The sequence below is a fragment of the Rattus norvegicus genome, chromosome 5 (assembly GCF_036323735.1).
Source record: "Rattus norvegicus strain BN/NHsdMcwi chromosome 5, GRCr8, whole genome shotgun sequence".
Taxonomy (NCBI): domain Eukaryota; kingdom Metazoa; phylum Chordata; class Mammalia; order Rodentia; family Muridae; genus Rattus; species Rattus norvegicus.
In genome coordinates this window covers 108,256,922-108,269,006 of record NC_086023.1, presented here as the reverse complement: position 1 = coordinate 108,269,006, position 12,085 = coordinate 108,256,922, and the positions used below count along the sequence as shown (strand labels likewise).

General features: G+C 38.5%; 1 protein-coding gene across 1 annotated transcript; it reads left to right on the top strand.

Moving 5' to 3' along the window:
• The first annotated feature begins 5,801 nt into the window (after positions 1-5,801).
• LOC134487075 (interferon alpha-1-like) lies at positions 5,802-6,759 on the top strand. The gene has a single exon (XM_063288676.1). It carries the CDS (start codon positions 6,172-6,174, stop codon positions 6,745-6,747), a length of 576 nt encoding a protein of 191 aa, XP_063144746.1. The 5' UTR covers positions 5,802-6,171; the 3' UTR covers positions 6,748-6,759.
• Positions 6,760-12,085: the final 5,326 nt, after the last annotated feature.

Sequence of the window (12,085 nt, the reverse complement as noted above, 5' to 3'; positions counted from 1 at the left end):
TCTCTCAGGAGCGATCTACATCCGGCTCCTGTCGGTCTGCACTTCTTTGCTTCATCCATCTTGTCTAATTGGGTGGCTGTATATGTATGGGCCACATATGGGACAGGCTCTGAATGGGTGTTCCTTCAGTCTCTGTTTTAATCTTTGCCTCTCTCTTCCCTGCCAAGGGTATTCTTGTTCCCCTTTTAAAGAAGGCATGAAACATTCACATTTTGATCATCCGTCTTGAGTTTCATTTGTTCTAGGCATCTAGGGTAATTCAAGCATTTGGGCTAATAGCCACTTATCAATGAGTGCATACCATGTATGTCTTTCTGTGATTGGGTTAGCTCACTCAGAATGATATTTTCCAGTTCCAACCATTTGCCTACGAATTTCATAAAGTCGTTGTTTTTGATAGCTGAGTAATATTTCATTGTGTAGATGTACCACATTTTCTGTATCCATTCCTCTGTTGAAGGGCATCTGGGTTCTTTCCAGTTTCTGGCTATTATAAATAAGGCTGCGATGAACATAGAGAAGTATGTGTCTTTGTTGTATGTTGGAGCATCTTTTGGGTATATGCCCAGGAGAGGTATAGCTGGGTCCTCAGGTAGTTCAATGTCCAACTTACTGAGGAACCTCCAGACTGATTTCCAGAATTGTTGTACCAGTCTGCAATCCCACCAACAATGCAGGAGTGTTCCTCTTTCTCCACGTCCTCGCCAGCATCTGCTGTCACCTGAGTTTTTAATCTTAGCCATTTTCACTGGTGTGAGGTGAAATCTCAGGGCCGTTTTGATTCACATTTCCCTTATAACTAAAGATGTTGAACATTTCTTTAGGTGTTTCTCAGTAATTTGGCATTCCTCAGCTGTGAATTCTTTGTTTAGCTCTGAACCCCATTTTTTTTATTAACTCGAGTATTTCTTATATACATTTCGAGTGTTATTCCCTTTCCCGGTTTCCAGGCAAACATCTTCCTCCCCCCTCCCCTTCTTTATGGGTATTCCCCTTCCATCCTCCCCCTCTTGCCGCCCTCCCCCCAACAATCTAGTTCACTGGGGTGAACCCCATTTTTTAATAGGGTTATTTGTCTCCCTGCGGTCTAACTTCTTGAGTTCTTTGTATATTTTGGATATAAGGCCTCTATCTGTTGTAGGATTGGTAAAGATTTTTTCCCAATCTGTTGGTTACCGTTTTGTCCTAACAACAGTGTCCTTTGCCTTACAGAATCTTTGCAGTTTTATGAGATCCCATTTGTCGATTCTTGATCTTAGAGCATAAGCCATTGGTGTTTTATTCAGGAAATTTTTTCCAGTGCCCATGTGTTCGAGATGCTTCCCTAGTTTTTCTTCTATTAGTTAGAGTGTATCCGGATTGATGTGGAGGTCCTTGATCCACTTGGACTTAAGCTTTGTACAGGGTGATAAGCATGGATCGATCTGCATTCTTCTACATGTTGACCTCCAGTTGAACCAACACCATTTGCTGAAAATGCTCTTTTTTCCATTGGATGGTTTTGGCTCCTCTGTCAAAAATCAAGTGACCATAGGTGTGTGGGTTCATTTCTGGGTCTTCAATTCTATTCCACTGGTCTATCTGTCTGTCTCTGTAACAATACCATGCAGTTTTTATCTCTATTGCTCTGTAATACTGCTAGAGTTCAGGGATAGTGATTCCCCCAGAAGTCCTTTTATTGTTGAGGATAGTTTTAGCTATCCTGGGTTTTTTGTTATTCGAGACAAATTTACAAATTGTTCTAACTCTCTGAAGAATTGGATTGGTATTTTGATGGGGATTTCATTGAATCTGTAGATTGCTTTTGGTAAAATGTCCATTTTTATTATATTAATCCTGCCATTCCATGAACATGGGAGATCTTTCCATCTTCTGAGATCTTCTTCAATTTCTTTCTTCAGAGTCTTGAAATCTTATCATACAGATCTTTCACTTGCTTGGTTAGAGTCACACCGAGGTATTTTATATTATTTGGGACTATTATAAAGGATGTCGTTTCCCTAATTTCTTTCTCAGCTTGTTTCTCTTTTGTGTAGAGGAAAGCTACAGATTTATTTGACTTAATTATATACCTGGCCACTTTGCTGAAGGTGTTTATCAGGTTTAGTAGTTCTCTGATGGAACTTTTGGGGTCACTTAAGTATACAATTGTATCATCTACAAATAGCGATATTTTGATTTCTTCCTTTCCAATCTGTATCCCTTTGATTTCTTTTTATTGTCTGATTGCCCTGGCTAAAACTTCAAGAATTATATTGAATAAGTAGGGAGATAGTGGGCAGCCTTGTCTGGTCCCTGATTTTAGTGGGATAGCTTCAAGTTTCTCTCCATTTAGTATATTGTTAGCTGCTGGTTTGCAGTATATGGCTTTTACGATGTTTAGGTATGGGCCTTGGATTCCTGTTCTTTCCAGGACTTTTATTATGAAGGGGTGTTGAATTTTGTCAAATGCTTTCTCAGCATCTAATGAAATGATCATGTGGTTTTTATCTCTCAGTTTGTTTATATAGTGGATTACGCTGATGGTTTTCTGTATAATAAACCATCACTGCATGCCTGGGATGAAGCCTACTTGATAATGACTGAGGATTCTTTTGATGTGTTCTTGGATTCAGTTTGCAAGAATTTTATTGAGTATTTTTGCATTGATATTCATAAGGGAAATTGATCTGAAGTTCTCTTTCTTTATTGCGTCTTTTTATGGTTTAGGTATAAGAGTAATTGTGGCTTCATAGAAGCAATTCAGTAGCGCTCCGTCTGTTTCAATTTTGTGGAATAGTTTGGATAGTATTGGTATGAGGCCTTCTATGAATGTCTGATAAAATTCTGCACTCTACCCTTCTGGACCTGGCCTCTTTTTGTTGGGAGACTTTTAATGACTGTTTCTATTTCTTAAGGAGTTATGTGGTTGTTTAAATGGTTTATCTGTTCCTTATTTAACTTTGGTACCTGGTATTTGCTTAGGAAATTGTCCATTTCCTCCAGATTTTCAAGTTTTGTTGAATATAAGCTTTTGTAGTAGGATCTGATGATTTTTTTGAATTTCCTCTGATTCTGTAGTTATGTCTCCCTTTTCATTTCTGATTTTGTAATTTGGACACACTCTCCGTGTCTTCTGGTTACTCTGGCTCCCTTATCTATCTGGCTCCTTTATCTATCTTGTTGATTTTCTCAAAGAACCAGCTTTTGGTTCTGCTGATTTTTTATATAGTCCTTTTTGTTTCCACTTGGTTGATTTCAGCTCTGAGTTTGATTATTTCCTGCCTTCTACTCCTCCTGGGTGTATTTGCTTCTTTTTGTTCTAGAGCTTTTAGGAGTGCTGTCAAGCTGCTGATATATGCTCTCTCCTGTTTCTTTCTGCAGGCACTCAGAGCTATGATGTTTTCCTCTTAGCACAGCTTTCATTGTGTCCCATAAGTTTGGGTATGTTGTAACTTCATTTTCATTAAATTCTAAGAAGTCTTTAATTTCTTTCTTTATTTCTTCCTTGACCAGGTTATCGTTGAGTAGATCATTGTTCAACTTCCATATAAATGTGGGAATTCTTTCCTTATTGTTATTGAAGACCAGCTTTAGCCTGTGGTGGTCTGATAGGACATATTGGATTATTTCTATCTTTCTGTATCTGTTGAGTCCTGTTTTGTGACTGATCATATGGTCAATTTTGGAGAAAGTACCATGAGGTTCTGAGAAGAATGTATATCCTTTTGCTTTAGGATAGAATGTTCTATAAATATCTGTTAAGTCCATTTGGTTCATGACTTCTCTTAGTCTGTCTATGTCTCTGTCTAATTTCTGTTTCCATGACCTGTCCATTGATGAGAGTGGGGTGTTGAAATCTCCTACTATTATTGTGTAAGGTGCACTGTGTGTTTTGAACTTTAGTAAGTTTTCTTTTACGTATGTAGGTGCCCTTGTATTTGGAGCATAGATATTTCGGACTGAGAGTTCATCTTGGTGGATTTTTTCTTTGATGAATATGAAGTGTCCTTCCTTATCTTTTTTGATGAATTTTAGTTGAAAATTAATTTTATTCGATATTAGAATGGCTACTCCAGCTTGCATCTTCTGACCATTTGCTTGGAAAGTTGTTATCCAGGCTTTCACTCTGAGGTAGTGTCTGTCTTTGTCTCTGAGGTGTGTTTCCTGTAGGCAGCAAAATCCTGAGTCCTCATTGTGTATCCAGTTTGTTAATCTATGTCTTTTTATTGGGGGAATTGAGTCCATTGGTGTTGAGAGGTATTAAGAAATAGCGATTGCTGTTTCCTGTTATCTTCGTATTTGGAGGTGAGATTATGTTTGTGTGCTTTTCTTCTCTTTGTTTTATTGCAAAAATGATTAGTTTCTGCTTTTTCTAGGGTGGAGCTTGCCTCCTTGTGTTGGGCTTTACTATTTATTATCCTTTGTACGGCTGGGTTTGTAAAAAGACATTGTGTAAATTTGGTTTTGTCATGGAATATCTTGGTTTCTCCATCTATGTTTATTGAGAGTTTTGCTGGATACAGTAACCTGGGCTGGCATTTGTGTTCTCTTAGGGTCTTCTGGCTTTCGTAGTCTCTGGTGTGAAGTCTGGTGTAATTCTGATAGGTCTGCCTTTATATGTTACTTGACCTTTTCCCCTTATTGCTTTTAATATTCTTTCTTTGTTTTGTGCATTTGGTGTTTTATTTATTATGTGACAGGAGGAGTTTCTTTTCTGGTCCATGGTATTTGTAGTTCTGTAGGCTTCTTGTATGTTTATGGGCATCTCTTTCTTTAGGTTAGGGAAGTTTTCTTCTATGATTTTGTTGAATATATTTACTGGTCCTTTGAGTTGAGAGTCTTCACTCTCTTCTGTACCTATTATCCTTAGGTTTGATCTTCTCATTTTGTCCTGGATTTCCTGTATGTTTTGGGTCAGTAGCTTTTTCTGTTTTATATTATCTTTGACAGTTGTGTTGATGATTTCTATGGAATCTTCTGCTCCTGAGATTCTCTCTTCTATCTCTTGTATTCTGTTGGTGATGCTTGCATCTATGGCTCCTTGTCTCTTCCTTTGGTTCTATATCCAGGGTTGCCTCCCTTTGTGCTTTCGTTATTGTTTCTATTTCCATTTTTAATTCCTTCACCTGTTTGATTGTGTTTTCCTGTAATTCTTTCAGGGATTTTTGTGTTTCCTTTCTAAGGGATTCTATTTATTTACTTGTGTTTTTCTGCATTTCTCTAAGGGAGTTCTTTATGTCTTTCTTGAAGTCCTCCATCATCATGATCAAATCTTAAATCTAGATCTTGCTTTTCTGGTGTTTTTGGATATTCATTGTTTGCTTTGGTGGGAGAATTGGGCTCCGATGATGCCATGTAGTCTTGGTTTCTGTTGCTTGGGTTCCTGTGCTTGCCTCTTGCCATCAGGTTGTCTCTGGTGTTATCTTGCTTTGCTATTTCTGGCAGTGGCTTGAACGTCCTATATGCCTGTGTGTCAGGAGTGCTGTAGACCTGTTTTCCTGTTTTCTTTCAGCCAATTATGGGAACAGAGTGTTCTGCTTTCAGGTGTGTAGTCATTCCTGTCTACTGGCTTTCAGCCGTTCCTATGGGTGTGTGTCCTGAGTACAACAGGCAGGTCCCTTGGAGCAGAAAAATTGATCTTACCGCTGGTCTCAGGCCTGAAGGAGCTCTTTGGGGCTGGGTTTCAGCTCTCCATGAGGGCAGCAACCAAAGGGCCTGCCCCTCCTTTTCCTGAAAACATATTTTTATTTAAATACTTTGAGTGTAATATAAATAAAACAAAATTAATTGTAACATCAATTTAGTTAACTTTTATGTAATATTTTACAGCAAATTTTGATTTACAATAAATATGTAAATTTTGAACAAAGACAGTTTAAGAGTGCTGTCACAGTTAATGGAAATTCAAATTAGAAAAAAAATGCTGGAAAACATCTTTTGGTTGGGGAGTAGTGAAAGAGGAAGCAATAAGGAAAACCACAATGGTTTACAAAATGCCCAGACCCAAACAGAGAATGAGTTAAAGAAAGTGAAAAGTCCATTGGAAAGTTATGGGAGGGCATTCAGAAAGTAAAACTACTATTTACCCTATTTAAGACACATCCACACCAGGATAGTCTTCAGAAAACCTAGAGTGGAAGGTTCAGGACCAAACAACCCCGAGAACCAGCAGCATCTGCAAGATCCAAAATGGCTAGGCTTTGTGCTTTCCTGATGATCCTGATCGTGATGAGCTATTGTAGATCAACCTGCTGTCTAGGATGTGACCTGCCTCATACTCATAACCTCAGGAACAAGAGAGCATTCACACTCCTGGCACAAATGAGGAGACTCTCCCCTGTCTCCTGCCTGAAGGACAGACAGGACTTTGGATTCCCCTTGGAGAAGGTGGATGGCCAGCAGATCCAGAAGGCTCAAGCTATCCCTGTCCTGCAAGAGCTAACCCAGCAGATCCTCAGCCTCTTCACATCAAAGGAGTCATTTACTGCTTGGGATGCAACCCTCCTAGACTCATTCTGCAATGACCTCCAGCAGCAGCTGAGTGGTCTGCAAGCCTGTCAGATGCAGCAAGTGGGGGTGAAGGAATCTCACCTGGCCCAGGAAGACTCCCTACTGGCTGTGCGGGAATATTTCCATAGGATCACTGTGTACCTGAGAGAGAAGAAACACAGTCCCTGTGCCTGGGAGGTGGTCAGAGCAGAAGTCTGGAGAGCTCTGTCTTCTTCAGCCAACTTGCTGGCAAGACTAAGAGAAGAGAAGAAATGAGTCCTGAGCCAAAGTCGACAGGACTTTTCTAGACTAGAACAATGTACCTCACTGCTCAGATTCAGCCATCTCAGAACTGTCACTCAGTTGAGAGGGATGCACACAATTTGTCTAAATGTTTCTCTAAATATTTGTTCTCTTTCCACTCAGTTTTATGTCTGTTTGTCTGTACCCATTTATTTCTTTATGTACGTATTTATTCACTTATTTAACTATCTATATGATGTAACATATATTGTAGTATAGTTTGGTACAGATATGTTTTCCATAAATTATTCCTAATATAGAAATGTAACTTGTTTTATTCATTCATTCTTTAATTACTTAAAACAATTTTATTGTTTACATTGATTTTTTTCTGTAAAGAAACTATATATTTTATCAACCTGCCAAATATTGTACCCGCATATGACATTTCATCGTGTTCAGGCAATTAGATATACCTGTCTCTTGCTTCTCATCCATTCATGGTTAATTCTTAAGTCTTTCCTTTTCTCCTGTGTATCATATTCTTCTGAATGTACTGACAGCATGCTGTGTAGTGATCAGGCATAATATCTTGTTCCTATCAAACTGTGTAAAGGGATTGGTATTTGTACAAGACACTCCACAACCAAGTTCTCAGCACAAAGGTCATTTATTTGACCCAGAAAGACAAAGTACCAAGAGTAAGAGACAAAGACAGGTGATAGAGGACTAGGGAGAAGCAGAGGAGATACTTGTCCTGGGGTTGGGGAGAGGAGACAAACATGACCCATAGGCAAAAGGCAGCATATAAAACTACAAGGGGGAAAACCTCTGCTAGGATAAAGTGTTAATCTTGATTGGACAGCTTAATTGGGGCAGCCACAAGGGGGCCTTTTTTGGTTTTTAGTGCTTTGATAGGTGGACTTTGGTAGTCATGCTTAAGTGAATGAAGTAGGCAAATCAGGGAATAGCCCTTGATGGGCAACTTTACAGTTCTCATGCAATGCTTTGTAGCAAAGCAGAGGAATTAAAGTAAAAGGCTACTGTCTGTCAGAGCCCTGTTCGACATGCTCAAGACTGACTAGAATCCTTCATCATGACTTAGTGTACTTTGAAAAGGATTTTTTTCAGCCTTTAGCAGCCTCTATGTTCCTGACACTGTCTATTCTCAACTTCTAGGAGTGTTTAAGTGATTGGAAGTACAAATATCAGTGAAGTCATATATACAGTATGTAAATAGAGCACACTGTAATAACTATCTTGCCTATACAGTGACAAATGACATATATCCTGAGAAGAAATCTGGAGTGAAACCCAGTCATAACAACCTCAAGAAATATCCTTTGAGATAAACCTAAATAAGGATTTGATACATGTCTAATATGTATCTTTTAGGAGTCCAGTATTCTCTCCCAATTTTATGTGTTCCCTCTTTTTAAAAATTATTTTATTTACTTACATTTCAAATGTTGTCCCACTTGCTGGTTTCTGCTTTGCAAAAGTCTCATCCCATTCCTCCTTTCCCCCCTGCTTCTATGAGCATACTCCCCACCCACCCAACCACTCCAGTCTCACCACCCTAGCATCATATTATACTGAGGCATCACGCCTTCTCATGTCCAAGGGCTTCCCCTCCTGTCAGCAAGCACTTCTTGGCATCAACAATAGTGTCTGGGTTAGGTGTCTGCAGACGGGATGAATCCCAGGGTGGTGTGGTCTCTGAATGGCCTTCCCTTCATTCTCTGCTCCACTCTTTGTCTCTGCATTTCCTTTAGACCTCTTGCTTCCCTGGCATCTGGGATTTTCTAGTGGCTATTCTCAGTTCCCCATCCCCCACTACCACATACCTCCTTTCAATTGCTGATCCTCTGTACTTCACCCCCCCATGTCTCCTCCTAGACCTCATTCTGTCCCCCTTTCCCCCCTCCTCTTTCCCTTCCTCTACCTCCCATGATTATTTTTCCCCCTTCTAAATAGTACTGAAGCATCCACACATTACCATTCCTTCTTTTTGAGGTTCATATTGTGTGTGAGTTGTACATGGGGTATTCCAAGAGTTTTGGCTAATATCCATTTATTAGTGAGTACATACCATGTATGTTCTTTTGTGATTGGGTTATGTTACTCAGGAAGATATTTTCTAGTTCCATCTATTGGCCTGCGAATTTCAAGAAGTCATCTTGGGTAACTCAAGCTTTTGAGCTGATATCCACTTATCAGTGAGTGCATACTATGTGTGTTTTTCTGTATTGGGATAACTCACTCAGGATGGCATTTGCCTCTGAATTTCATGAAGTCATTGTTTTTGATAGCTGAGTAGTACTCCATTGTGTAGATGTACCATATTTTCTGTATCCATTCCTCTGTTGAAGGGCATCTGGGTTCTTTTCAGCTTCTGGCTCTTATAATTAAGGCTGCTATGAACATATTGGAACCTGTATCTTTGTTGCATGTTGAAGCATATTTTAGGTATACATCCTGGAGAGGTATAGCTGGGGCCTCAGGCAGTGCAATATTCAATTTTTTGAGAAACCTCTAGACTGATTCCTAGAGTGGTTGTAACAGTTTGCAATCCCGCGAACAATGGAGGAGTGTTCCTCTTTCTCCACATGCTCGCCAGCATCTGCTGTCACCTGAGTTTTTGATCTTAGCCATTCCAACTGGTGTGAAGTGGAATCTCAAGGTTCTTTTGATTTACATTCTGTAACTCATTTTCAATAGGGTTATTTGATTCTCTGGAGTCTAACTCCTTGAGTTCTTTGAATAGATTGGATATTAGAGCTCTCTTAAATATAGGTTTGGTAAAGGTTTTTTCCTAATCTATAAGTTGTCATTTTGTCCTATTGAGAGTGTCCTTTGCCTTACAGAAGCTTTTGAATTTTATGAGATTCCATATTTCTATAGTTGATCTTAGAGCCTGAATCATTGGTGTTCTGTTCAGGAAATTTTCTATTGTGCCTTTGTGTTTGAGGCTCTTTCCCACTTTCTCCTCTATTAGATTTAGTGTATCTGGTTTTATGTGGAGATCATTGATCTTCTTGGACTTGAGCTTTGAACAAGGAGTTAAGAATGGACCAATTTGGGTTGGAGAGATGGCTCAATGGTTAAGAGCACCGAATGCTCTTCCTGAGGTCCTGAGTTCAAATCCCAGCAACCACATCTGTAATGAGATCTGATGCCCTCTTCTGCTGTGTCCGAAGACAGCTATTGTGTACTCAGATATAATAAATAAATAAAATATTTTAAAAAACGGACCAATTTGCATTATTCTACATGTTGACCTCCAGGTGAACAAACACCATTTGCTGAATATGCTGTCTTTTTTCCACTGGATGGGTTTAGAGTCTGTGCCAAATATCTGGGACTTTAATTTTATTTCACTGATTTACCTGTGTGTCTCTGTACAATTAACATGTACTTTTTATCATTATTGCTCTGTTGTACAGCTTGAGGTCAGAGATTGTGATTTCCTCAGAAGTTCTTTTCTTTTCTTTCTTTTTTTTTTTTCGGAGCTGGGGACTGAACCCAGGGCCTTGCGCTTGCTTGGCAAGCGCTCTACTACTGAGCTAAATCCCCAACCCCAGTTCTTTTATTTTTGAGATTGGTTTTCAATATCCTGGGTTTTTAGTTAATACAGATGAATTTGATAATTGCTCTTTCTATCTTTGTGAAGGGTTGATTGGAATTTTGATGGGAATTGCATTGAATCTGCATATTGCTTCTGGTAAGATAGCCATTTTTACTGTTTGATTCTGCTGATCAATGGGTATCTTTCTATCTTCTGAGATCTTCTTCACTTTCTTTCTTCAGAGAGTCGAAGTTCTTGTCATATAGATAATTCCCTTGCTTGGTTAGAGTCACATCAAGGTATTTTATATTATTTGTGTTTATTGTGAAGTGTGTCGTTTCCCTAATTTTTCCTCTGCCTTTTTATCCTTTGAGTAGAGGAAGGCTACTTATTTCTTTGATTTAATTTTATATCCAGCCACTTGCTGAAGTTGTTTACCAGCTGTAGGAATTCTCTAGTGGAATTTTTGGGGTCACTTAATTAAGTATAATAAGTATCATATCATCTCCAAATAGTAATATTTTGACTTCTTACTTTCCAATTTGTATACTTTGACTTCCTTTTATTGTCTGATTGCTCTGGCTAGGACTTCATGTACTATATTGAAAAAGTAGGGAGAGAGTGGGCAGCCTTGTCTAGTCCCTGATTTTAGTGGGATTGCTTCAAGTTTCTCTCCTTTTAGTTTGATGTTGGACATTGGTTTCCTGTATATTGCTTTTACTATGTTTAGATATGGGTCTTGAATTCCTGATCTTTCCAAGACTTTTAACATGAAGGGGTATTGAATTTTGTCAAATGCTTTCTCAGCATATAATGAGATGATCGTGTCTTTTTTCCTTGGGTTTGTTTATATAGTGGATTACATTGATGCATTTCCATATATTGAACCATCCCTGCAGCCCTGGTATGAAGCCTACTTGACCATGATGGATGATTGTTTTGATGTGTTCTTGAATTTGGTTTGCAAGAATTTTATTGAGTATTTTTGCATCAATATTCATAAGGGAAATTGGTCTGAAATTTTCTTTCTTTTTGGGTCTTGTGTGGTTTAAGAATAAGCATAATTGTGGCTTCATGGAGGGAATTGGGTAGTGTTCCTTTTGTTTCTATTTTGTGGAATAGTTTGGAGAGTATTGGTATTGGTCTTCTAGGAAGGTCTGATAGAAAACCCATCTAGTCTTGGGCTTTTTTTGGTTGATAGACTTTCAATGACAGGTTATGTTTCTTTAGGAGTTATGAGACTATTTAGATGGTTTATCTAATCCTGATTTAAATTTGTTACCTGGTGTCTCTCTAGAAAATTGTCCATTTCCTTCAGATTTTCCAGTTTTGTTTAGTATAAGCTTTAATAGTAGGATCTGATAATTTTTTTAATTTCCTCAGTTTCTGTTGTTATGTCTCACTTTTCATTTCTGATTTTGTTAATGTGTATACTGTTTCTGTGCCCTCTAGTTAGTCTGGCTAAGGGTTTATCTATCTTGATGATTTTCTCAAAGAATCACCTCCTGGTTTTGTTGATACTTTGTATAGTTCTTTTTGTTTCTACTTGGATGATTTCAGCCCTGATTTTGAAATTTTTTCTCACATCTCCTCCTCTTGTGTGTTTTTGCTTCTCTTTGTTCTAGAGCTTTCAGATGAGCTGTTAACCTGCTAGTGTATATTCTTTCCAAAAGGCACTCATAACTATGAGTTTTCCTCTTAGTACTGCTTCATTGGGGCCCATAACTTTGTGTATGTTGTTCCCTCATTTTCTTTGAATTCTAAAAAGTCTTTAATTTCTTTCTTTATTCCTTGTCCAAGTTA